Source organism: Cervus elaphus, chromosome 30 (genome assembly GCF_910594005.1).
Source record: "Cervus elaphus chromosome 30, mCerEla1.1, whole genome shotgun sequence".
NCBI lineage: Eukaryota > Metazoa > Chordata > Mammalia > Artiodactyla > Cervidae > Cervus > Cervus elaphus.
In genome coordinates this window covers 6,752,859-6,778,420 of record NC_057844.1, presented here as the reverse complement: position 1 = coordinate 6,778,420, position 25,562 = coordinate 6,752,859, and the positions used below count along the sequence as shown (strand labels likewise).

The 25,562-nt window shown below is 34.8% G+C and overlaps 1 protein-coding gene across 4 annotated transcripts in view; it reads left to right on the top strand.

The window, feature by feature from the left end:
• PCDH17 (protocadherin 17) overlaps positions 1-25,562 on the top strand; it is a 111,357-nt gene that overhangs the window by 38,473 nt on the left and 47,322 nt on the right. For 2 of the 4 annotated variants that reach the window (XM_043892148.1, XM_043892146.1), the window contains 2 exons: positions 1,420-1,478; positions 1,612-1,784. In XM_043892148.1, the coding sequence (XP_043748083.1) occupies positions 1,420-1,478; positions 1,612-1,784 (232 nt within the window). Of the gene's footprint in view, positions 1-1,419; positions 1,479-1,611; positions 1,785-6,328; positions 7,036-25,562 lie in introns of those variants that run through there. The other 2 variants (XM_043892149.1, XM_043892147.1) reach the window with 2 other exon arrangements.

Genomic DNA, 25,562 nt, shown 5'->3' with positions numbered 1-25,562 from the left:
ATATTTATTTTTTAAAGATGGATAGCTAGTTATGGAAGCAATTAAGGTGCTTCACAGAATCTGGAAATTTGTAAAACATTAAAAAATAAGTCTGCTACCAACTACTAGTTAAAATAGATTAGGAGTGAGAAATTAATCTACCTTCTTTACCATCATCTTTGCATTTATCTTGACAAAGGTCATTAGAACCACAGAGCAAGAAACAGTTTAAGAAATTTGTGCAAGTTTTTCCTGTCCCCCGACTTTTAACAGACAGTGAACCTTAGAGAGTACTTTAAGCTATTACTCTCAACATTTTTTTTCCAGTAATAGTTTAAAAAGCCAAATAAATTATTAACATGGGACAAGAAAAGAGTCTTATTAGTTTAAATTAGCCTTATTTATAAGGAAAACACATAGTGCTCTGCATTAAGCCTTACCTTGGGTCCTCTGCTTCATGAATTATGCGCTTCTGTGTCACGGATACTTGCACACTTGATGATCTTGTAGTAACCCATAGCTGCTTCAGAGCATAATGGTGTGATATGAAGTGAGGCAGAAAACAGGAGAACCTTTGTCGCTGAGTCAGCTGCAAGAAGAAGTAATGTGTATGAATGTACAGTATAGGGAGATCTATGAAAGATCTACTCTCTTTCTCCCAAAAGACTCTGTTCCATGGTACAAGGAGAATTCAGTTCTATTTGGCAGACCTCCATGTCAGTTTGGAAGCAGTAAAAACAACCACAAAAACAAGCCTCATTTCTCAGTGTCTTTAATTCTCCATGTTTTAAGTAACATTTTAACTCTCATTTTGATTTCACTTTGTTTTAATAATCAAGAGCTAACACCCCTCTCTCTTGTATTGAGTACAATTTCCAGTGTAAGGATGCAGCTAAGAATGAATTACAGAGATGAGTCCAGTCATAGGTGCTATGCTGGTGTTTGTCACTGGTACAATTTGAAGGAAAGGCCTTATATCTCTTAACTGAGGCGGGGATGACTTTAAATGATGTTACATCAAGGAGGGCAAAGAATCCCAGCAGATGATGCCAGTTTGTTTCAAAATGAGTATTATTAAATAATTCATGCTTTTAATATGGAGAAATTAGGTCATTTTTCCACTCCTCCCACAAATGTTCAATCTTAATATCTAAGTAATGAAACAACGCAGAGAGTGTTATCCATCCTGGTACTAACAGAGGATGCCAGTTATGACGGGCTCATTGTTTACTTTAACAGGTAATTTGTGGACTGGAATCATTTAATTGTTCTGAGTACATAATTACATGTCAGCAATTTCCAATTTAATTAAAATGTACAAATCTGAAGATTAAGGGAATTTTTGAATTATTAATCATTTTTCCACTAGGAAATCTTGTTGCTCTGCAGGAGATTTGTCCAGTGTACAACTATACGTATTTTTTTCCTTCTTTTTCACAGACAGACAATTTTCCCGCAGAGCCCAATTACATGGGCAGCAGGCAGCAGTTTGTTCAAAGGTAAGGCCTATTAAATAACTTTCTCGGCTTCCCCATTTGCATTCGTGTCAAAATTGCTTTGCAAGAGTCTACACTTCAGGTTCAAACTCGTAGAGACAATACTTTCTCTTCTTTTTCTTTATATGTATTTCAGTAGCTCCACGTTTAAGGACCCAGAAAGAGCCAGCCTGAGAGACAGTGGGCACGGGGACAGTGATCAGGCTGACAGTGACCAAGACACTAACAAAGGCTCCTGCTGTGACATGTCTGTTAGGGAGGCGCTCAAGATGAAAACGACGTCAACTAAAAGCCAACCACTTGAACAAGGTGAGTGAAGCCTTCCAATGCTTACAGAGTATGAAGCTTAAGCATATTAAACCTCAGAATACTAGTTGTAGTTTATCACCTTGGAATGGAGCTTTTATCATATAGCAAAACAAACAGCAAATTCCGAGGTTGCCTCAGACAAAAAGCAATTTTTCAATACTTCAGTAAGCATAGAAAAATGAAGTTCATGGATTCTAGCCTGAAATCTTCCTAAAATGAGAACTTTGCCAAAGTCACTAGATTATACTTATTTTTATGAACATTTACTAACCTTTGCTGTTTTGCATTTTAGTAAAGGAAAATATGGTATATGCTAACTAGATATGCACATTTTAATATATTAATATAAAGATTAAATGAATAAATTTAACGTTTTTAGGTGAAATGAAAACTCGATTGAAATTGTATAGCTCTTAGCAGGGTTGGTATTATTTTTAGTGTGGGGTTTAGCTTCAAAGTCGTTTTTCAAGAATCAAATAACAGCTAAGCCAGAGTTCTGGCTCCTTCTTTTGATTTACATCTAAGTCTTCCTGGATATCAAATAAACATGAGCTTGTTTAGTTTGATAGAGGTAAAATAGAAATGCTTCTTCATGAATATATGTCTTTTCTGAAAGTCTAACTTCAATTTATTAGCTCAATATGTCTTTTTATTAATCATGATATTTTTATTGTTTCAAACACAGTAGAATGTTTATTAATGATTCATCCAAAGACAATTAAGCTACTCTTTTGTGTAAGACTTAGATGTTGTGAAAAAGCTTTTTTATATCCAGTTATAAAAAGTAAAAAGAACTGTTGCATAAATTGAATTTCAGAGTTACAAATGCATATTATATTAGTTAATATTAGTTTTCAAAATATTGATAATATGCAAGTATTTTGATATTTAAGTTTTGAGAAGCTATATTTAAACAATTTGAACTTATTTATTCTTCTAAGTCATTTAATGATAGATGATTCATAGAAAGTAAATTTTTGCCTCTAGTGCAATCTCTCCTATCACATATACATCAGCAGATAGAATGCTTTTCAATTTCTCTAATCATGTTGAAGTTTCTATTCAAATATGCACATACACACACATATATGCATTTGATACAGAAATTAATTAATATGTATATTTAAGTTTCTGCACTCAATATAATTATGCTGGCCTTATTTTAAGAATGACCCTCTCCAAAGCCTTCTTTTCTAAGTAATAAGTGCCAGATATATTGTAGCAAGTTTTTGCATAACAAGTCTATATTGTTTTAAAAATTACTTTAAACAAAAGTTATTTGAATACTTACCTAATATTTGCAGTTCTTGCAAATTTGAGTGTTTACTTTATGTGACTTATGTGGTCTTTATGGGTTTGACTAGATAATGTCATATAAATATGTTAGGCACATTTTAGGTAATGAATTTTTGGATTTTGGTATGTGAATACATAGCCTAACAGACTCATCTACATGTGTGATAAAGTGGTTTGCAGGTAATTCATTGGCTACTATTTGTAAAGCTGCATAGAGTAAGTAAAGAGTTTACATTTACTGTCATATCTTCATGAGAAAATTTGTTAATTAAAAGCAGCCTGCTGCTCACTATTCACTTCTTAATTCCTTTCCATACATTGAATGAGCAATGTAATTGATAAGAAAAAAAAAAAAACTATAGGTAAAGGACATTTATATCTGAAAATGTAGTTTATACTGAAAACCTATTATTTTTTCCTATTTTGGTATCAAAAAGTAATATCTTGGAAGGGTGGCTATTGTTCTTAAAAGAACATATAGTTGATGTGTATTTTAATTAGTATTACACATAAAATAACTTCTAGTCTATGAGTGAGAATGCCAATAGAGATGTCTCCCATAAAAAAGTAGTTTCCATGTATTCTTATTAACAAACATGAGAAAGTTATGAATCTGAAAGCCACACTTAGAAGATAATCTCTGAATTACGTAGGAGACTGACTTGTACTTTAAAGCATGATTTTTGAAGGATTAACTAAAATAGTATTTCATTGATTGATTGATGGATTTGACTCAGTTCATTTATTTAGTAATATCTATTAAATGTTTTCAATAGTAAGGAAAGTTAGATACTTTGGGGACATCAGAAATAAATTTGATTTGGAGCCTGCCTTCAAGAAACTGTATGTAACTGTAATAGAGATAGGAGACTCTCTCTGTGTCTCTCTCTCTCCTATCTCCTCTCTCATTTACCTTTATCTCTTGTCTATCTCCCTACCTAGCTCTCTATCTACCTCCAATCTGTCTTTTTCTGTCCATCACCTAGATCATCTTTTTGTCTCCCTGGCTCCCTTCCCTTATTTCTTTGTCTTTTTCCTATCTATGTATCTTGTGTATACTTCTATCTACCTGCCTATCTAGATGAAGAGGAGGCTAGTATTTATTGTTTTTACTATTTACCATAAACTATGCTAAATTCATTTCAACATTAGCTTATTTAACCCGAAAACTCTAAAATAGCTAGCATTTGTATCTTACATATAAAAAAAAAAAAAACTGAGCTTATGGGGAACTTGTTAACTTGCAGAACAGGTTGGAATTTTATCTTAGATTTATATATGACCAAAATTTATATCTTTTCTATAAAACTTTATCTCCAAATAGGAGAATTTGCTCAAGTATACATTCTGATTCATTGCTATGACTAGATATCAAGTAAACGTTGAAGGTTATTGAGTTCATGTATATGAACCTCGGGGGAAAATATCAAAATGATTTATATGTGTTGAATTATTAGTGGCTAAAACATAATATTCTTTTTAGTATTCATTGCATTTATAAATAGATGAATATAGTTCCTCTCACGTTTATAGATGTTAAGAAACTTTGTCAATGTTCCATGCTGTAAGTAGTGAAGTCAGCATTAGAAATAAAATAGCATGCCTTCAGGGTTTGTCCTCTTAACCAATGCTTTATACTATTCATATAATGAATGGTTTACTCAGAAAATAAATAAATAAATAAATGTTTGAAGAAGCAATCAGCCATTGTCTTGGTCATTGTACTCTGTTAATTTATTTGAAAAGCATCGCAAACACCAATGCTAAGTTAATTTAATGCTCACCTATAAAGAGTAATTTCCTTTACAGATGAAAGAAGATGACAGCAGTATTCAAATAATTATCTCATGTCCAAGTTTCATATGTTAAACTATAATTTTTAATATCTTAAAAAATCTCCTAAAAAACAGAAATAAATTTCCTTTAAAACAAAACAGAAAGAAACCTATTTATCACTTTTTTCTTATAGGAGTGCTTTAATAGTTTTTAGTTAAAAAGTTGTAGCATGTTATATTTCTTATTTTTATATTCGTTTAGTTGACTTCTTTCCCTGTTTAAATTATCTCTATTAAGAAAAATAATGTTCTTTTTCTAAATTAAAATACTTTTTTAATTAGAAATTAAAATCAATTTAAAAAATAATCTTCATATTTTCAATGGACATTTTCTATGCTAATAATGATTTTCCTTTGCAAATAGCTTAGTACATTTGAAATTTTATTTCTTTAACTCAACTGTTGCTGTTTTATTTTCTCTTTTGTACCATTAGATTTTTTTCCATTTGTTTTATTGCTGTTATTTGTGTATTTTTGCTACCATCAGTTTAAGCATCCCAGATATACGGCACCAGTATGTGTTGCCCATTATTTCAGAAAAAAAAATTTGAGAGGATTCAGTAGCTAATTGATGGTGTGGTGTACTGCACTATAGCTGAAGATAGCTTTAAGGATTTTATGTTAATAAACCCTCTAATAGAAAGAAGTTATTTTAGTTTCTCTTAGTGTGATTTAAAACAAAACAAAACACCTCTCAAAGAATGTACTTAGTTTCTTACTGTTTGAGTTCAGTTTTCTGTCTGCCTCTCTGTCAATTAGATTTTCCCCCATATATTCTCCATCAAATATTAAATGTAGATAGATAGGTTAGTTGGTAGATAGAAGGAGGGAGATAATAAAACAATCTGAATGTTTTTGAATTCATATGGTGCCAATAGTAGCACATTCACACACACACACACACACACACATTATTTAATAAGTCATTGTTTATTGGAAAATGACACAGAAAATTGATTAAAATACATTTGATTTTATTCTTGCTGATTTTATATTTTGGAATGAGAAAAGCTAATTTATATCAAGAACTAGTAAAAATACATAATGTTACTTCTGTAAACAAGAGTCACAATTTTACAAAGAAGAAAAACTCTTTCAAAAAATTTTGAAGGTAACTTACTACTTATACCTCAGAATACCATTTATACTTTGACTTCAAGGAAGTACGGTACCCTTGAATTTCTATCCATCAGAAGCCCTGTAAAGTATTTTGATTGTTAGCAATAATTGCTTTTTTTTCTTTTAAAAGATGTAATAAGCTTTCCCTAAAATTCAGTAGTCGCTATTGATTCCCAAATAATAAATGTGCAGTTTTTATAAATGCTGACCAGCAATTTTTCTGAGCTTCTTATTGATAGCTCAGTGACTGTTCTCAGTTTTTCAAGGATAATCGGTCTTCTGATATGTTTATAGTTCACTGAAACCAAGTCCTTGAATTGAAGTCTGACACTAGTGGAGTAGCATTGTTCATCCCGAGTACAGATGGCCTGGCTTGTGCTAGAGACCGCAATGGAACACCACCCACCTGGAGTGTAATACCCTGTGGGGGCCAGATTGTTGGTCCCCTCCCTGGACTGGACTGCAGGACATTTCTGAGCCTCAGGAGTTGCTCCTTTCACATTCTTTTTCATTTCTTATTTTATTTAATTGCCTTATAATTTCCTTTATTCAAGTCTGTGTCTCCCCTGTTCTCTCTACTGCCAGAAAAATCTGACTTCCTAAATTATGTTCTGAATTCAAAACATTTCACAACGGAATCCCTGATTATAATCTAATAAAAATATAATCAGTAGAAAGTTGAGAATAAATGAAATACCAAACAAAGTAGGTTTGCTCCAGTGAATTCAGTTTTAAAACTAAATTGCATTCTTTGTTTTTGTTTGTTTTTATTTTTATTGGGCTCTAGGGGATGGGACGGGGAATACCTCTGTAAGTTATGTCCCACTAGGAAGATGTCCATTCTAACTTTCCTGGGATAGCTTTCGGAGCTTTTTCTTTTTCTTGGAGCCACTGCTCTTGCTGGCAGCAGCCTCTTCAGGTCCACTGCTGAGTGGCTCCTCCTTGGACAATTTCCGCTTTCTCTTGGGGACCCTCTTGTTTTCTGACTCATCAGGGTCAGTAGCTGTTTCCTCTTTGGGAAAAGATTTCTTCCTCTTTCCAGAGGACATTCTAGAAAACTACAAAACTAAAGTTAAGGGATTTTTTTTTTTGTAGCTATTCCTTTTTTTGTTTAAGTGAGTGTTTGAATGTTGCTTGTGGACCCCATATTTCGAGGCAGGTTTATACTAGTTTCAATGACTGCAGTATTTGTTATATGATTTCAGAGTTTGGTGAGACTCTGAGGTCCACTCCTTTTACTCTCCCTCCCTAATTCACTGCATAATGATTGCAATGTCACCATATTTCTGATTATGTCTGGAAAGGAAGCAGTTTCCACAACCTCGTCTTTACTATGACGGAGCTGTCTAAGAAGCAGTAGTAGGGAAATAGGAGAGTAGAGGTCGTGATCCTTGTTCACCGGAGTGAAGGGGGAGCTGTGCATTCAGGATCCAGGAGGAGCTTATTGAGACAGAGGGTTGGGAGGCTGAACACAAATGTGACGTATGTTACAGTTTCCCCTAGAACTGACCCTGAATAGAAAAGTGCTAGCATAGTACTTCTATATTCTCAAGCTTCTGTTCTGTTTTCTCGTCTACATTGTGGTTACCTTCGAATCAAGCAGTGTATTTTCCTAGACCTACCCAGAACAGGCAACAGCAAATCTACAGAAGTAAGAACATGAAGATGGTGACTGTGTCCATCTTCTCAGCAGCCATCTGGCAGTCTCTGAAAATAATTTTTAAAAGAAATGTTGCTATAAACTTATTAATAGGAAATTTGTCTTAAGAAGGGAATGGAAAATTACAGCCATATATAGGGGGCGGGAAGGAACTGTTAAATATTTAATGCCAGAGAGAAATCATTTATGAAATTTTAGGGGAACTTCTGCTTTATGATTTGCATACATAGTGTTTAAGAAATCGTATTATTTGCCAAGAATTCATATTATTTTCAAGCCCTGTGAGTTTTTATTAGGCTGCATCTATCCAAGAGCACTGTAATATCATTTTCGCCACCTCCCTGTGCTGTCTTTTAGTACCTTCCAAATTCATCTGGCTTTACATTTTACTAGATAAAATGTTTCTCAAACTGTGAGCAGCTTCACTTTATTTTTGCTTACCAGGCTTTGCAACTGTCCCATAGTTCACCTAACTTTAAAAGTTTCAATGACATCTCTTTTTCTCATGTGCAAACATCTGCTTCTAGAATTCAGCATCTGGTATCATGAAAATAGAGAGATTTTATCACCCTCACATTTGTTGCTCATCGTAAAGCCTCTCTAACAAGTGTTGCATGATTTACTATAGACTCAATGTGATTTTGAGATTCTCTTGCTTTTAATAAGCACAGCAATGACTTTTGCTGAAACATCCCAATTAGGAAATGTTGGGAGAGTATTTCCCAAACTTTTGAAGATAGTTTTGCTGTATACTTGGGACAACAGAACCCTCCCCTGCCTTAGAATTACACACTCTGAAATATTCCCAATCAACTAGAGGATTTTAATTTTTTAAATAATATATATAAATCATTATAATGTATTTTTAAATTTTTATAAATAAAATTCTATACTAGTCATATGCATTTTTATGAAAGCAGGAGTGAGCCCATAAATGCTAAAAATATAAAATGGTTATCAGCTCCTTTGTTAATTAAGAACTGCAAGAAAATCATGTCATTTGGTCTAAAACCTCCCAGTAATTTCCTGTCATATCACTTTAATAACATGTTATAACATTGCAGGTTCTCTATTCTTTTGAAAGCCATGTTGCAAAACTTTATGGTAAGAATCCTTCAAGTATAACTCCTCTATTGTGTAGGTAAGAAAACAGATTGACTTCCATGGGGTCTTCAAGCTAGCAGAAGAGGTAGTACTCGTTCCAGGTTTATAATTTTCTGTCTAGAGCCCTTACCTTCCTTCTGTGTCATTCCTGTGTCACATTAAGAGACACCTCAAAATCTCTGAAGAGGCACTTCAGATTCATCATCATACTTCTTTTCCTTATTAATCTGAAGAAGTCAACCTCTATGCTCCAGAGCTTGATTCTTTCATACATATTGAATAAATACTTCACATATCCATATATCATATATATATTGAATAAAGATATTGAATTTAAGTTCCAAAAGGTCAACTAAATATATCATTCTTTAAGCTGTACACTGATGCTTCTGGATTATTTGTCACGAGGCATTCTGAAATAAATATTCTTTTCAATCTGGATACATCACCTACACGTCTCCTAACTGTGGGTCCTTGATACCTTCTTAGCATGCTAAGGAATGGTGGGTGCCAGAAGAGATTTCCATTCATTCATTTGATATTTTAATAAATGATTGTGTCAGGGATACAAAGATATATGAAAACACAGGCTGGGTCCTCAAGAAGTTCACACTGTATTAAGGGAATTTGACATACAAGTCATGAGATTGGTGCACTGAGAGGTTTGTCCTGAGTATTAATGAAGTCAAGAGAATGGAAACCTTGCCCGGATTTGGAGGATCAAAGAACATTCCTGGAGAAGAAGACATCAGAGCTGATTCTTCAGCATATGTTTAGCTCATTTGGCATGGTGAAGTTGGGGTGGGTGGGAAGATGACGGGCACTCTCAGAAACACAGGAAAGGAAGCAAAGTTTGGCAAGCTGCTTAGAGGCATGTGAATAGAGATGTGTGAGAATAGGAATGTGGAATAGAGCCTGGGGAGGTGAATAAGAAGCCCAATGATGGGACCACTGAAATGTAGCCCTGGGAGGTAACGGTTCAAACTTCTTCTTAAAGGGATGATAATTATGGCAGTGTCTTGGGAAATAGGAATACAATTAGAAAGCTGGGCAAGTAACACAAGGCAAGACAGTATGAGGCCTAGAGTGGTAAAGAAAGGAATGGAATAAAGTGAAAGATTCAAAAGTTTTAGGATATGTCATTACTTTTATGATTATAATGAATTGCTTAGTGTTCACTTGAAATTGATTTTGATATAAGGATTTCTAAAGGAAAAAAAATCATTTGATGCCCAAGTAAATGGAATATCACTTGAATTATTTAATGCATTTTAATGCATTTAAGTAAGTCTTATGTAGTATATATCACATATAGTAAATTAACACATAAATATTTGAGATGTTAGCTTTTTCTCTAAAAGATCAATGTTTATTTGTACACAGGAATCAATTTAATAAAGAAATCTACCATTCAAGAATGCTAGAGAGAAAAACAAGCAAGGAGAAAACTTCAGTTTGATAGATCTTTGAGAAAAGTTTCAGAAAGCACTGAGGTAGTATACAACTTGGTGTGCTAATGAATCAGAATTGTGAATTGGGTAACTGAGTTTTAGCAAAGTGGTAGAAACAGGATGAGAGTATCATGGGGAAAGCATTTGGAAAGTCAAAACCATTTAGGAGATTAACAGAGAGACAACTTAAAATTACCATTTGGTAATGAGAGGAAAAGACCCTGATGTTGGGAGGAATTGGGGGCGGGAGGAGAAGGGGACGGCAGAGGATGAGATGGTTGGATGGCATCACTGACTCAATGGACGTGAGTTTGAGTAAACTCCGGGAGTTGGTGATGGACAGGGAGGCCTGGCGTGCTGCAGTCCCTGGGGTCGCAAAGGGTTGGACACGACTGAGCGCCTGAACTGAACTGGATGAGAGGAGAGGTTGGCGACACAAACGTAGAGACCGCTGACATAGTATCACACTTAAGGTCAACCCGCGACGGGATTGCTGAGAGGAAAGGCAATAGCAGCCGTGATAGAATCTGGCTGAGAACAACAGTAAGGAGTAAAGTTCAACAGTCGTCCAATCAGCAGAGACAAGGCATACGAGCTATGTTGTATGACAATGCAAAATCTGGAGGACAGCTACATGAATTATTTGACTGAAGCCAAGAGTTTTTAGATTTCATTTCCAACCATCATAATCTAGAGTCAAATTAAATCAATTCATTAAGCCAATCTAGACAAGTCTGTTTTTATTCAAAACAAAATCTGAGGACAGTTCTGAATACATGATCTCACATCACTGGCATAAATGTGTGATTCCAGAACTCACCACTTAAAGGAACATTTACCTGAAATCATGTTTTGAATTTTTACTGTAACTCAGTAATTTTTTGTGTAGTATTTATTGTGTATATTTATTATACATTTCTTCTTTATTATGTGTATGTATATAGTATATGGGAAGATCCCCTGGAGAAGGGCATGGCAACCCACTCCAGTATTCTTGCTTGGAGAGTCCCATGGACAGAAGTGCCTGGCAGATTACAGTCCATGGGGTTGCAGAGTTGGACATGACTGCAGTAACTTAGTATATATAGTATATGGCACTGTCTTAGATGCTCTACTGAATATTTATTCAACAAATATTTGTTAGGTTTTTGGTATGTGTCAGGTACTTCTCCAAGTGCTGAGGATGGAGTAATAAACAGAATAAATATTCCTGTTCGCATGGACCTTACATTTGAATGAGAATGTGATTCTCGAACCCTCTTCAGACTCATGAACCCCATTCTCACAGAAGTTATAGTCAGAAAATATAAAATGTAGAAAGAAACACACCATTGATTAGATATAAATAAAAGTGTGAGAGTTTCAAAAGGAGGGATAGAATATTGATCATTATTCCAGGAAGACTTCATACATAAGATGAAATTTGAGCTAGGGCTTAAGGAATGAACAAAGTTTTTACTCTGAGATAGAAGAAATAGAACAAATCCATAAACCAACCATAGGATACAGACGTGATATTTAAGGGATAGTGAATAGTTCAGGTGTGTCTAGAGGAAAACCTATAGAAGGAAGAAAATATGCAAATGGAAACAGGAAAGAGCAGTCAGTAAAGAAGGGGAAATAGGCAGTGATAGTGTCACTGTGGTCAAAGATAGACAAGAGGCGTGTTGACTCTAGAGAAATTAAAAGCAAACAAACAAACAAAAAAATGAGGCTCAAGGACACCAGTTCAATCTGATTACTACAGGTCTATCTTGGTTTCCATGAGAGAAGTTATGATGGGATAATGAAAAAGGGAAACAGATTTTTAAAGGTTATATAACTGAAGCATCGTCAGGAACTGGAGACAGACATTTTTCTTATTCCAAGATAGTAATGGAATAAGAGAAAGAAAGGGGAGGAAAGCTAAAGAAGGTGGTATTATAGATGGAAATTGCTTTAATTATTCAAGGTAACTGAGTATCAATATACTGAAGTAAACAATCCACCTAGAAGGAATTATTGAAGAATTGAATTAAATAGATATTATCTGAGCATAAAAGGGGAGGCTAGCTTTAAAGTGAAGATAAACTTTTCCTGTAAGGGAAAGAAAACAGAAGATTTGGAAAGATAAACAGGGATGTAGAGGCAAAAGTAAAGTAAAGAAAACAGAAGATTTGAAAAGATAAACAGGGATGTAGAGGCAAAAGTAAAGTAAAGAAAACAGAAGATTTGAAAAGATAAACAGGGATGTAGAGGCAAAAGTAAAGTAATTGTTGGTTCCGATCTCTATAAAGTGGAAAGCAGATTTCATTAAGCTCATTATTTCACAGAAACACTTGTATAATATAAATGACACTCAGATTTGTGAAAAGCTAGAGAAGTTCAGACAATTACCAAGATAATCTATTGCAAAATGAACATCTGTCAAAAACAAATACTGCTATTATTTCATATTTATAATTGTTGACAAAATAACATACTATACCAACCTGAATACATTAACATATTTAAATTAGCTCCTCGTGTACTTTTCAATTTTATAGCTTGCATGGAGTTTTCAAAATAGATGTGATGCGTAAGCCTAAAGTCTAGATTTTTCTAGAATTATATTCTTTCACATTCTATTTAGAAAGATGATATATTGCATATACCATATATTATGTTTTAGCCCCACTGGGATCTGTGCCAGTACTTGCAATTAAACACATTATCAGTTTTGCAGTGAAAAGTCTTAAATATTCACACTAAATGGAATAAATGAATAATATAGATAGCCTATGTCAATTCAAGTCAGTTTCTTCCACCAAATGAGTAGCAAAATAACATCCAGACCTGAAATGTTTTTTTTTATTTCAAAATGGACAAGAAATTGTAGACTTGTACTCAATTTGCATATTGGAGCTTTTCATTCCTTAAACTCTTGATAACTAATAGTATTGATGATGATCCCAGTAGTAACATGATAATAAAAAATATATATCTATCAACAAGAGAAACTATTTAACCGAGTTTCCTATTAAGTCATAATAGAAATCTGCAATGGGGGGAGTCTTACTTAAGATCAAATGGAGATGAAAATATTCTATAATCATTTTAATGTGGTAAACACTTACTTTGGGAAGGACACTTAAATGTTTAATCATGTCATAAGAAGATTTTGAGTAGTACTTTTAGGATTTGTAGACAGATAACAAATGCCCTGCTACCTCTGATACAGGATATATTTTTGAAACAAAATACATATTTCATGGAGATTGATTCGTCTGCCCTGGATTTTTTTTTTTTTTTTTGAGGTTTTGAAAATTCATACTGAGGGATGAAACTCTGTTTTGTTTTTGCCCTGAGTCATTTCCTTCCTAATTTTAATTACTCTGTTTATTACATAATATCCTTTTATAGCCATCTGAGCTTTTACCTCTAAAAGCTGACATTTTTAAAGATATTTAAAAGAAGGATGGCAAGAAAACTTCAGAAAATTTTAATACATGCAGAATGCCTTCATGACATGTGTTCCTCCACACGGTTGGAAAACAATAGACAACAGATTGAATCTTAAGTAAATATACCTGATAATTTTTTTTTTTCACTCTTTGAGTTGTGACTCCTGTTCAGGAATGACTTTCATTAGCATTAATATATGAATGAATTAATTCCATACATTTTATTTCAGTACCCATGTATATGACTCTACCTTCAAGGTGTTTAGTTTTTGAAGTTGTCATTCCTCTGTCCATCTAGCTATAGTTCCATTTGTTAAATACTGTAGTATGTGTAATAAGTAAAAATAAAATTAATTCTGCTGGAAAAATTAATAGAGAATTACTTCATGAATTAGATGAGCCTCTAATAGTGTCTTGTAAGTAGAGTAGGATTGCAGGATATAGGTGAGTTGAATATCTGAAGATGGGATAATAGCAAGATCCAAGATCATGCTAGAAATGTCACAAGTCATATCATGATCCAGGCTTCCCTGGTGGCTCAGACGGTAAAGCTTCTGTCTGCAATGTAGGAGACCGGGGTTCAATACCTGGGTTGGTAAGATCCCCTGGAGAAGGAAATGGCAACCCACTCCAGTGTTCTTACCTGGAGAATCCCATGGGCGGAGAATCCCATGGACGGAGAAGCCTGGTGGGCTATGTCCAAGGGGGTTGCAAAGAGTCGGACACAACTGAGTGACTTCATCTTCACTTTCTTTCATAGCATGATCCAGGAGTGGCAGATAAATAGGGATATTTTTATTGGAGTTTGGTGTATAGAGTTATAATGGAGAGTAGTTGGGCCAAATAAATGGACTAGGGTCAGATTATGAACACCTTAAATGCCACACTAAGAATTTTGAATCTAATTATATAGGCCATTAAAAACTTTGAGTTACTTGATCAGAATTTTGTTGTAGATGATTCAGTTAATATTATACCAAAGAAGGGTTGGAAATCAAAGGAGATCAAAGGCCAACACTAATCATTCATCAAATTTCAAAGGGACAGTATCATGTTTAATATTTTCTAATTTTTGTGTATCCTAATTTAATTGCTGAGCCCAAGAGTTTTCATAGAAATCATTCTGAGTAATAAATGTAACTCAAAATACAGATTATTCACTTCAAAGGACCATCTATTTGTGTCTGTCAATTATGAACAAAGTTGATTTTTCTCTTTCATTTTTATTTATAGCAGAGCTGAAAACTGTACCTTAAATATCAATCTTAATGAAACCCTTAAAAGATTATAAATGTATAACAAACTGTATGGACTTATTCAGTCAGATAACAAAAGAACAGCTGATAGTCACAGGTCACTGAAAAGAAAATGAACAGCTACTATATGTCAAGGACTGCACCAAGCACCTTTAAGCAAGTTCGTCCTCATAGCAAGCTGATGAAATGGCTGTTATCTCTAACAGATGAAAAACCTGAGCATAAGGGACTGAAGTAGCTTGCCCGTGGTTGATGCCCTCAGCAGTGTAGCACTTATCACCCTGATGTCACGTCTGTGCTCTCTTCATTCTGGTTCTTTTTGCTTATTTACAGTCTTCAATAATAATGTGCAAAGGAGAGTTCACAGGGAAGTTATACTAGTATTTCTAAATTGAAAATAGGGTATCTTACTTTTGAAAGTAGAGTTGAATCTGATGATGTATGTCTAAGTGTATAGAAATATGAATGGCTCTTCAGTACCACATATAGTCATCTCATTGACATAATTTTATTAGTATCATCAATGATTTCCTCTGCAGTGGTATCTGATAAGGAGATGATTGCTTTTTCATCCTTATATAGACTGTTTGTCTTTACCCCAAATAACATTTATTTCAGCACTACAGATCCTACAGTTAACCCAGTCATTAGAAAGAAGGCACAATATTTGCCATGCTAACATTTTAATACTATTTGGAAAATACTTTGCATATACTTCTAAAAACCATCTTCATATGTGAGGGCTATTTTATCAATGTGTAATTGCTGCTAAACACAGAATGTAACAAGATAGTTCCAGATACGGTGTTCTACCTCTTCATTCATTTCCATTAAGTTTGATAAAAAAAAGATACTTTTACTATTTTTGAGTAATAAATAAAATACACTCTGTTTTTAAAGCACTATCTGTATCAAGCTCTAGCATTAGTTTACTTTTAAGCCTCTGACAGACTACTTCAAGTTATCTATTATAGACACAAATTTAATTCCACTTATTCACAACCCATAATTTGTAAAACACCGTAGTCCATATATTTCTTAAGAAATGTCACAGTTCTCTAGATATTTGATCAAGGTTTTTGTTCAATTAAAATGGAGCAAAAATGGAATAAATTCTATTTATTTCATTTTTCTACCCCCAACACATTTTATTTCTACTTTCCCAAGCTCCCCCAACTAGCTCCCTTCTAATCCCAGTTACTGGTACCACCATCTGTCTAGTCACTCCGGTCAGAAACACAGGGACTCCTCTTATTTCCCATCTCTTCCTCATCTTAGCTGTGTCATTGAGTCCTATTGTTACCATGAGCCAGTTCTACTTCTTCAGCTCACTTACCTTTGATGTATTTTACCCATCAGAGGCTACCTCTTTTTCTCACCGTCATACCTTCCCAGGGTAGGTGGTCACCTGCTTTCCTGGCTGTCTTGTTTGAGATATAAGTTCAAACTTATATTTTGTTTGAGATAAAAGTTCAGATTTCACTCCAATTAAAACTCTTTAATGGCTTCCCCAGAGGGCTTGTAAAAATGTTAGACTTCTGACACTGACCATGTGAATCCTCACGTTTGATAACTCTCCTGCTAGCTCATTATACAACAATCCTGGACGGCTCCTGCAGTTTCTTCTTTGCTCACTCAAGAGAGAGGCTTCAGGTGCAGAAGCATTTCTTAGCATGAACTTGTCTCTCCCAGGGATCTGCATACTCTGTGCACAAAGGTGATACATTTGTTCTCCAATGTAGGGGCTACCCCAATGTTTAGTTTTTTAAAAAATGGGTTATTGTGATAAAACTGCAGATTAAGACTAAGATTTTAGGGAACTTGAAGTCATTGGATAAACATTAAAAGGATCTTGATGGGGTAAATAGCATGACATTGAATTAATCTTTAGAAAAGCCAGTTCTATAGTTAACAAATCCAACAAACATTTAATTACTTCCAGTAACTTAACTGAATTATCTCATTTACTCTATACAGTTTTTAATAGCTTTATAAGGTAGGCAAAGTAGTTTTATAGGTAGTTTTTTAAGGGCTTCCCTGATAGCTCAGTTGGTAAAGAATCTGCCTGGAATGTGGGAGACCTGGGTTCAATCCCTGGGTTGGGAAGATCTCCTGGAGAAGGGAAAGGCTACCCACTCCTTTATTCTGGCCTGGAGAATCCAGTGGACTGTATAGTCCATGGGGTTGCAAAGAGTTGGACATGACTGAGCAACTTTCACTTTCAAGATAGGCACTGTCATTTCCATTTCAAATAGAGGAAATGACCAATCTAAGATCATCAGACTTTTATGTGACTGAGTCAGAATTTTAGCCTAGGGATCTGATTCTAATTTTATGGGTCTTTTCATTATTTCAGAATAGCAGTGGCCACATGAGAAATAACAAAGTTCTAACCAGTCTAAACGATAGTGGAAATAAGGGAGTCATTGGAATGACAATATTTGGAGAATAAAGACCTTAACATCTGGGAAGGGAGTAAGAGATAGTCATCAAATTCTGCAATATTAAAAACTTCCACCAAGTCTAAACAATATGGTTGGATTACTTAATAGTATTGACTGGCTAAAGCACCATGCAAAGTATATAGTACAATAGAATTGGGTGAAAAGAGAAATGGATGATGCAAAAAGTACAATCTGTTTGAAATATGGTTTCTGTATTTGAAATATGTTAATGAAGGCATTCAAAATATACTGCATTATTGAGGAAAAAGTGGATACATTTGCGTTAGCTTTTGAGTGTCTCATTAATATTGGACTATATGATATATACAAAAATTAGAGCAAGTAGATAAGCTGACATGTTAAGGAAAATAGTAAATCAGGTTGCTTCTATGAAATACTGGAGACAAATTAGCAAAATGAAAGCTTATCTTGTGAGTGAGTGCAGCAGTAAAGATTCCATAGGGCTTAGAAGTGCTCCTTCGTATCACTGGGCCCAGAGCTACATTTGCAGTAAAATAATTAGATTTTGATCCCAGCAGGTAGGATTCATTTATTTGTGAAATACTGATGTGTGCATGCATGCATGCATACATGCTTAGTCGTATCCCACTCTTTGCGACCCCGTGGATTGTATCCTGCCTGATATTGTTGCTGAAATACATGTACTGATTTTTTAAATTGTCAGTTTATATAAGTCCACCTAAAGTAATAGAGATGTGGTAAAAATAATAGTGGAAATGAAGGCTTAGCCAAAAGTGATAATAGATGATACTAAGAAAAGGCATGAAAGTACTCCTACATTGAATAGTTACTAAAAAGAAGAGCTAGTGTAGTTCTTCAGGGCATGATGTGAGATCTCCTTGAATTCATACAAGAACATATATTTAAAATAATAAAGGTTAAAGAAACAACACTCTAAAGGCCAAAGTTTTCTAGATTTCTTCCCTACATTTTACTGAGAACACCGGTAGTATGTTTTTGCTCTCTCTTTTCTTCTATAAAATATTGAGATTTTAAAATCTAGGCTACATAAAACTCCAGAGGTTAGGAAATACACTTCCTACTAGATTTTTTTATGGGATGTAACTGTGACTATCTATCTTTTGATTACTAAATTTATTTTCTGTTTTATACCCACACATATTTGTATGAAAACATAGGTGAGTTTGTGTTCACCTATATTTATCTTCAATATTTGAATGACAAAAGCTTATTTTTTTAAATTACACTTAGCCTATATCCACAAGAATATCATTAACTTCTCCAATGTATTGTAATTGTGCTTGGAAATTATATCAGGTTACTAGAGACTTGTCCTTGAAATTACAAAATGTGTGAACAATATATAATGCGTCTTCAAATAGATTCATTAGCACAAGAGTATTCAAAACCCATTAACAACCTAATTATTTCTGTGTCCACATGACAATATTTTATTAACCATCATTTACAAAATTTTGAGTGTGGAAAAGAATAAAAAGAGAAGTCTTTAAAAAAAGTCATAGGGCAATTTACTTATTTTTAGGTTATGAATGTGCATTAGTTGCTCAGTCATGTCTGACTCTTTGTGACCCCATGGACTGTAGCCTGCCAGGTTCCTCTGTCCATGGGAATTTTTCAGGCAAGGATACTAGAATGAGTTGCCATTTTCTTCCTCCAGTGGATATTCCCAACCCGGGGATCAAACACACATTTCCTGTGTCTCCTATATTGCAGGTAGATTCTTTACCTTCTGAGACATCAGGGAGGCCCTTTTACGTTTTGAGTAATAGGTTTTTATGAATAGAGGTTGCGTGTTTCTCTTAATTTGCTTTTGGAATTGTGTTTTGAATATAAATATGTACATTCATTTCAGTATATTTATTACATCAGTTAATTTGAACACTCTGGATACTTTTATTAAAACCATTAAATCAGAGTTTGAGTGATTTGCTATCATTTCCTTCAGATATAACCAGTTTTTCTCTGATATTAATTCAATAATGTTAAACTACTCAATTTCACTTTAATAATAACACAGTACAGTCAGTAATTCTATATGCGGGGGAACCTATCTGCATCATGAATTGCTTTAAAAGAAGATAGATTTCTATCTTGTTTTAATTCAAAGATGTACTGAAATTCAAATGAGTCAATAGTATGTTGCCATATAAATCCTTATTAACATCTTCAAAGATAAGTAGATGTGATAGATAGTAATTAGTGTGTTATCTATAATTTGCCTCTAATTTATTTAAGGGAGACTAAAAGTAGTTTGTTCCTTTAGAACTATAAGTACCCCTTTATAGTTCTGCTTCTGTTCTTAATGTTCAATATCCATTAAAATATTCCAAAAGGTAAATAAACCCACTTAGTAATAATTATATTGATGTATACTTGGTAATAATTATACTGATGTATAAATTAAACTGACACCTTAAAACGATACATATTTTTTCTATCTTCTCAAATATTTGTTCCAGAAACCGTACATGGCACTAGGGAAAGACATTATACACAAAACAAACCTAAGTCCTGATCTTTTGTTGCTCACCTCAGTAGATGTTTGTGTCATTAAAAGTTCTTGGAACATCTCATTTGACTTTTTATTACTGAGACACACCAGTCTAAAAACACAACTTAGATCTACCATGTGAAAAGTCAGCAGCTATGTGGAAATAAGCTTTAAAACTTAGGTGAGATAAAAGTATATCTTACCTACACCTGTGAAAGCTGTAGGATGGAATTTATATTCCCTTCATGCCGATAAAAATATTGAGGAATGATATCCTGCATGGAATCCTTGAAGAGAAAAATGACATGAGGTAAAATCTGAATAAAGTATGGACATTATTGTATCAATGTTGGCTCATTCATTGTGACAAATGTACCATATGAATGTAGGATGTTAAGACAGGCCCATTTTGTGAGAGATCCATGCAACTCTCTAGTATCCTCTCCGTTGTTCTGTAAATCTAAAACTGTTCTAAAATTTTGAAATTATTTTAAAAACTATTAACTTTGGAAGAGGAAAAAATGAGGATACCAAGTTGTGCAGAACTTTAGATATTAACTGAAACTTTTTAGCATTTTTAATGACAAGTAGGGGACCATTGAAAATGTGTGGGGAGGAGACTAATATAATTACTGCATCGCTTCAGTTCAGTTCAGTTCAGTCCAGTCACTCAGTCGTGTCCAACTCTATGCAACCCCATGAATCGCAGCACGCCAGGCCTCCCTGTCCATCACCAACTCCCGGAGTTTACCCAGACTCATGTCCATTGAGTCGGTGATGCCATCCAGCCATCTCATCCTCTGTCGTCCCCTTCTCCTCCTGCCCCCAGTCCCTCCCAGCATCAGGGTCTTTTCCAATGAGTCAACTCTTCACATGAGGTGGCCAAAGTACTGGAGTTTCAGCTTCAGCATCAGTCCTTCCAATGAACACTCAGAACTGATCTCCTTTAGGATGGGCTGGTTGGATCTCCTTGCAGTCCAAGGGACTCTCAAGAGTCTTCTCCAACACCACAGTTCAAAAGCATCAATTTTTCGGCACTCAGCTTTCTTCACAGTCCAACTCTCACATCCATACATGACCACTGGAAAAACCACAGCCTTGACTAGATGGACCTTTGGTGGCAAAGTAATGTCTCTGCTTTTTAATATGCTATCTAGGTTGGTCATAACTTTCCTTCCAAGGAGTAATCACTTAGGGACACCATTTCCTAGTACTGCGTAGACAAACTGTAGGACGGGAGTGGTGATTTCCAAGAGATCAATCTAATTCAGTAATTTCCATACAAAGTGATAAAGGCAGAATTAATGTCCTCGTCAGTGTTACTGTAAAGATAAAGATTAGACACAGTAGAAATAAGTAATTAACAGTATTTGTCAATTTATTGGATATGAAACCTATCAGAAAAACAAAGTGTGGGTGACTTAGAGGAGAGATGTATGACATAATAAACTGCATATAGAATAAAACTAAAATGTAATTTTAGACTTAGAAATTACAATTGTTGATAGTGTTATATTAGTTAGGGTAAAGGAAGACAAATTTGAGTTCCCAAGGTTAAATGAAAATTTAATCATTTCCTTCAGGAATATCCTTTGGTTAAATAATTTGAAATCTCTTGAGCAATGAACAAGGAATGTTTGGAATTTTTCAGCCTACAGTGTCACTGTGGTCTGTTTTACAACTTTTTTTTGTTATGATAATGATTGCTCTTTTATTTTAAATATTCATATTTTCTCATAAGCACATCATGAACTTAATGCATAAACTAAGAATGAGGAGTAAAATAGGAAAATTTCCAGTTGCCAGACATCTCTTAATCAGTAATCTCTAATACATATTCAGAATATTAATTAATGGTTATAATAGAAGTCTAAGAATGGCACACTGCTCCAATTCCAAATTCATTTGATGAAATGAAATTTTAGGTAGTTAACTTTTATTTTATTCTCATTTACATTTCTACCTTTGATTATTAAAAGTAATTTTATGTTCTGTATTTCACAAGTGGAAAATAAATTACTTCTGAAACTTTTAAAGAAAAGAAAATGGTCTGGAATTATCAAATTTGAAATTGACCCACAAAACACCAGTAATGACTTGAGAGAGAGCACTGAAACTTATATTCCTATTGTTTGAAACGGTCCTTTTGATGTCGATCAAGTTTCCCAGAAGGTTTTTGTAGACCATTTAAAGTCTTCAAGTTAGAAATAAATTTCGATTAAACACAGTCTCAACTGGATTTAAATTTGCATTCTATTGACTTGACTGGCTCTTTACGGTCATTCTTATGAAAGAAACCAACTCTTCATTAACAAAAACTCTAAAGTTGCATCACCAAAAGAATAGCTATAAAATGATTCTCTGAATGATAAAGCAAATGGAGCAAATTGTTAAAACTGGGAAATACAGTGAAGGACATGCGGGAGTTTTTTTGTGCTATTTTCAAAATCATTCTGTAATTGTGAAAGTATTTAATGATAATTTTTCAATAACCACCACATAACAATGGGAGCTTTTTTGTTTGTTTCATTTTGATTTTTGCCTATGACATGGATTCTAAATGCTAGCTAATATTAAGAATTGTGTGAAAAGCCTAAATGTAAGTTCTCAGGCCTGGCTCCAATCTACTAAACTAGAATCTTCAGAGAATGGTCTGGGAATCTCAGGTGTTATGATGTTTGTAAAACATTACCTGATGACTTTGACAATATATTTTTTTAAAGAATAAATGCAAAAAGACAAAATGAAGTAAAAATAAAACAAAATTTAAAAAAAAAAAGGAAAAAAAAATGATTCTGTGGGTGGGAGAAAGGACCTCACATTCATTGTTGATCTGTATCAGTTCAGTTCAGTCTTTCAGTCGTGTCTGACTCTGCAACCCCATGGACTACAGCACGCGAGGCCTCCATGTCCATCACCAACTCCCAGAGTTTACTCAAACTCATGTCCATCGAGTCAGTGATGCCATTCAACATCACATCCTCTGTCATCCCCTTCTCCTCCTGCCTTCAATCATTCTCAGCATCAGGGTCTTTTCTAATGAGTCAGCTCTTCGCAAAAGGTGGCCAAAGTATTGGAGTTTCAGCTTCAGCATCAGTCCTTCCAATGAACACCCAGGACTGATCTCCTATAGGATGGACTGGGTGGATCTCCTTGCAGTCCGAGGGACTCTCAAGAGTCTTCTCCAACACCACAGTTGAAAAGTATCAATTCTTCGGCGCTCAGCTTTCTTTACAGTCCAACTCTCACAACCATACATGACTACTGGAAAAACCATAGCCTTGACTAGATGGACCATTGTTGGCAAAGGAATGTTTCTGCTTTTTAATATAGTATCTAGGTTGGTAATAACTTTACTTCCAAAGAGTAAGCGTGTTTTAATTTCATGACTACAGTCACCATCTGCAGTGATTTTGGAGCCCCCCAAAAATAAAGTCAGCCACTGTTGCCACTGTTTCCTCATCAATTTGCCATGAAGTGATGGGACTGAATGCCATGATCTTAGTTTTCTGAATGTTGAGCTTTAAGCCAACTTTTTCACTCTCCTCTTTCACTTTCATCAAGAGGCTCTTTAGTTCTTCTTCACTTTCTGCCACAAGGGTGGTGTCATCTGCATATTTGAGGTTATTGATATTTCTCCCTGCAATCTTGATTCCAGCTTGTGCTTCCTCCAGCCCAGTGTTTCTCATTATGTACTCTGGATATTAGTTAAATAAGCAGGGTGACAATATACAGCCTTGACATACTTCTTTTCCTATTTGGAACCAGTCTGTTGGTCCATGTCTAGTTCTAACTGTTGCTTCCTGACCTGCATAGAGGTTTCTTAAGAGGCAGGTCAGGTGGTCTGGTATTCCCATCTCTGTCAGAATTTTCCACAGTTTATTGTGATCCACACAGTCAAAGGCTTTGACATAGTCAATAAAGAAAAAATAGATGTTTTTCTGGAACTCTCTTGCTTTTTCGATTATCCAGCGGATGTTGGCAATTTGATCTCTGGTTCCTCTGCCTTTTCTAAAACCAGCTTGAATATTTGGAAGTTCGTGGTTCACGTATTGCTGAAGCCTGGCTTGGAGAATTTTGAACATTACTTTGCTAGCGTGTGATATGAGTGCAATTGTGCGGTAGTTTGAGCATTCCTTGGCATTGCCTTTCTTTGGGATTGGAATGAAAACTGACCTTTTCCAGTCCCGTGACCACTGCTGAGTTTTCCAAATTTACTCACATATTGAATGGAGCACTTTCACAGCATCATCTTTTAGGGTTTGAAATAGCTCAACTGGAATTCCATCACCTCCACTAGCTTTGTTCGTAGTGATGCTTCCTAAGGCCCACTTCACTTTGCATTCCAGAATGTCTGGCTTTAGGTGAGTGAGCACATCATCGTGATTATCTGGGTTGTGATGATCTTTTTTGTACAATTCTTCTGTGTATTCTTACCACCTCTTCTTAATATCTTCTGCTTCTGTCAGGTCCATACCTTTTCTGTCCTTTATTGAGCCCATCTTTGCATGAAATGTTCCCTTGGTATCTCTATGATCTCTAGTCTTTCCCATTCTACTATTTTCCTCTATTTCTTTGCATTAATCACTGAAGAAAGCTTTCTTATCTCTCCTTGCTATTCTCTGGAACTGTGCATTCAAATGGGTGTATCTTTCCTTTTCTCTTTTGCTTTTCACTTCTCTTCTTTTCACAGCTATTTGTAAGACCTCCTCAGACAGCCATTCTGCTTTTTCGCATTTCTTTTTCTTGGAGATGGTCTTGATTCCTGCCTCCTATACAGTGTCACAAGACTCCATCCATAGTTCATCAGGCACTCTGTGTATCAGATCTAGTCCCTTAAATCTATTTCTCACTTCCACTGTATAATCATAAGGGATTTGATTTAGGTCATACCTGAATGGTCTAGTGGTTTTCCCTACTTTCTTCACTTTAAGTCTGAATTTGGCAATAAGGAGTTTATGATCTGAGCCACAGTCAGCTCCTGTTCTTGTTTTTGCTGACTGTAAAGAGCTTCTCCATCTTTAATTGCAAAGAATGTAATCAATCTGATTTTGGTGTTGGCCATCTGGTAATGTTGATCTGTATAGCGCTTTACATTTAAATTCAGAAAAATGTGGCATAATTTTATGATTGAAATGGATAAAAGATGTATACTTTTGGACACTAATTCCACCATGAATATTTGAAAAGTGTAATGGGACTTTTGTTCACACAAGAGGATGAGTTACGGATACCAAAGCTGTGGAGGGCACTCCCTTGTATAGGGGGAGATTCTGGAGTCTGATAGATTATTTTCCCTAATCAGATGCAAATGTAATCAGAATTGTTGGAATCTTGTAAGAGCACTTATTCAGGATAAGCTGTGTAGAGAAAGGTTGTTCATTTAAATCATTTAGAGAGCAGTGGCTTCCAAACAGCCTGGAAATGCTTCCTTTGCTGAAAAAGCTAAGTTCATTTACCACCACTCCTTCCATTTACTCTGAAATCATTAGAGGTCATGGACTTATCTTTCTGCACAGTTAGGTAGTTAATGCATTTAAAAATTCTATGGGGAAAGCTGTATTTGTATACAGCAAGTATAATAAAATTTCCATTTTTATACTAGCAAAACATACTAAATCATTTTATTTATCTATTTTTTTGTTGAGTAAAAGCAAGTTTATTGACTATTATATCTGAGACTGATCTTTCTCTTTA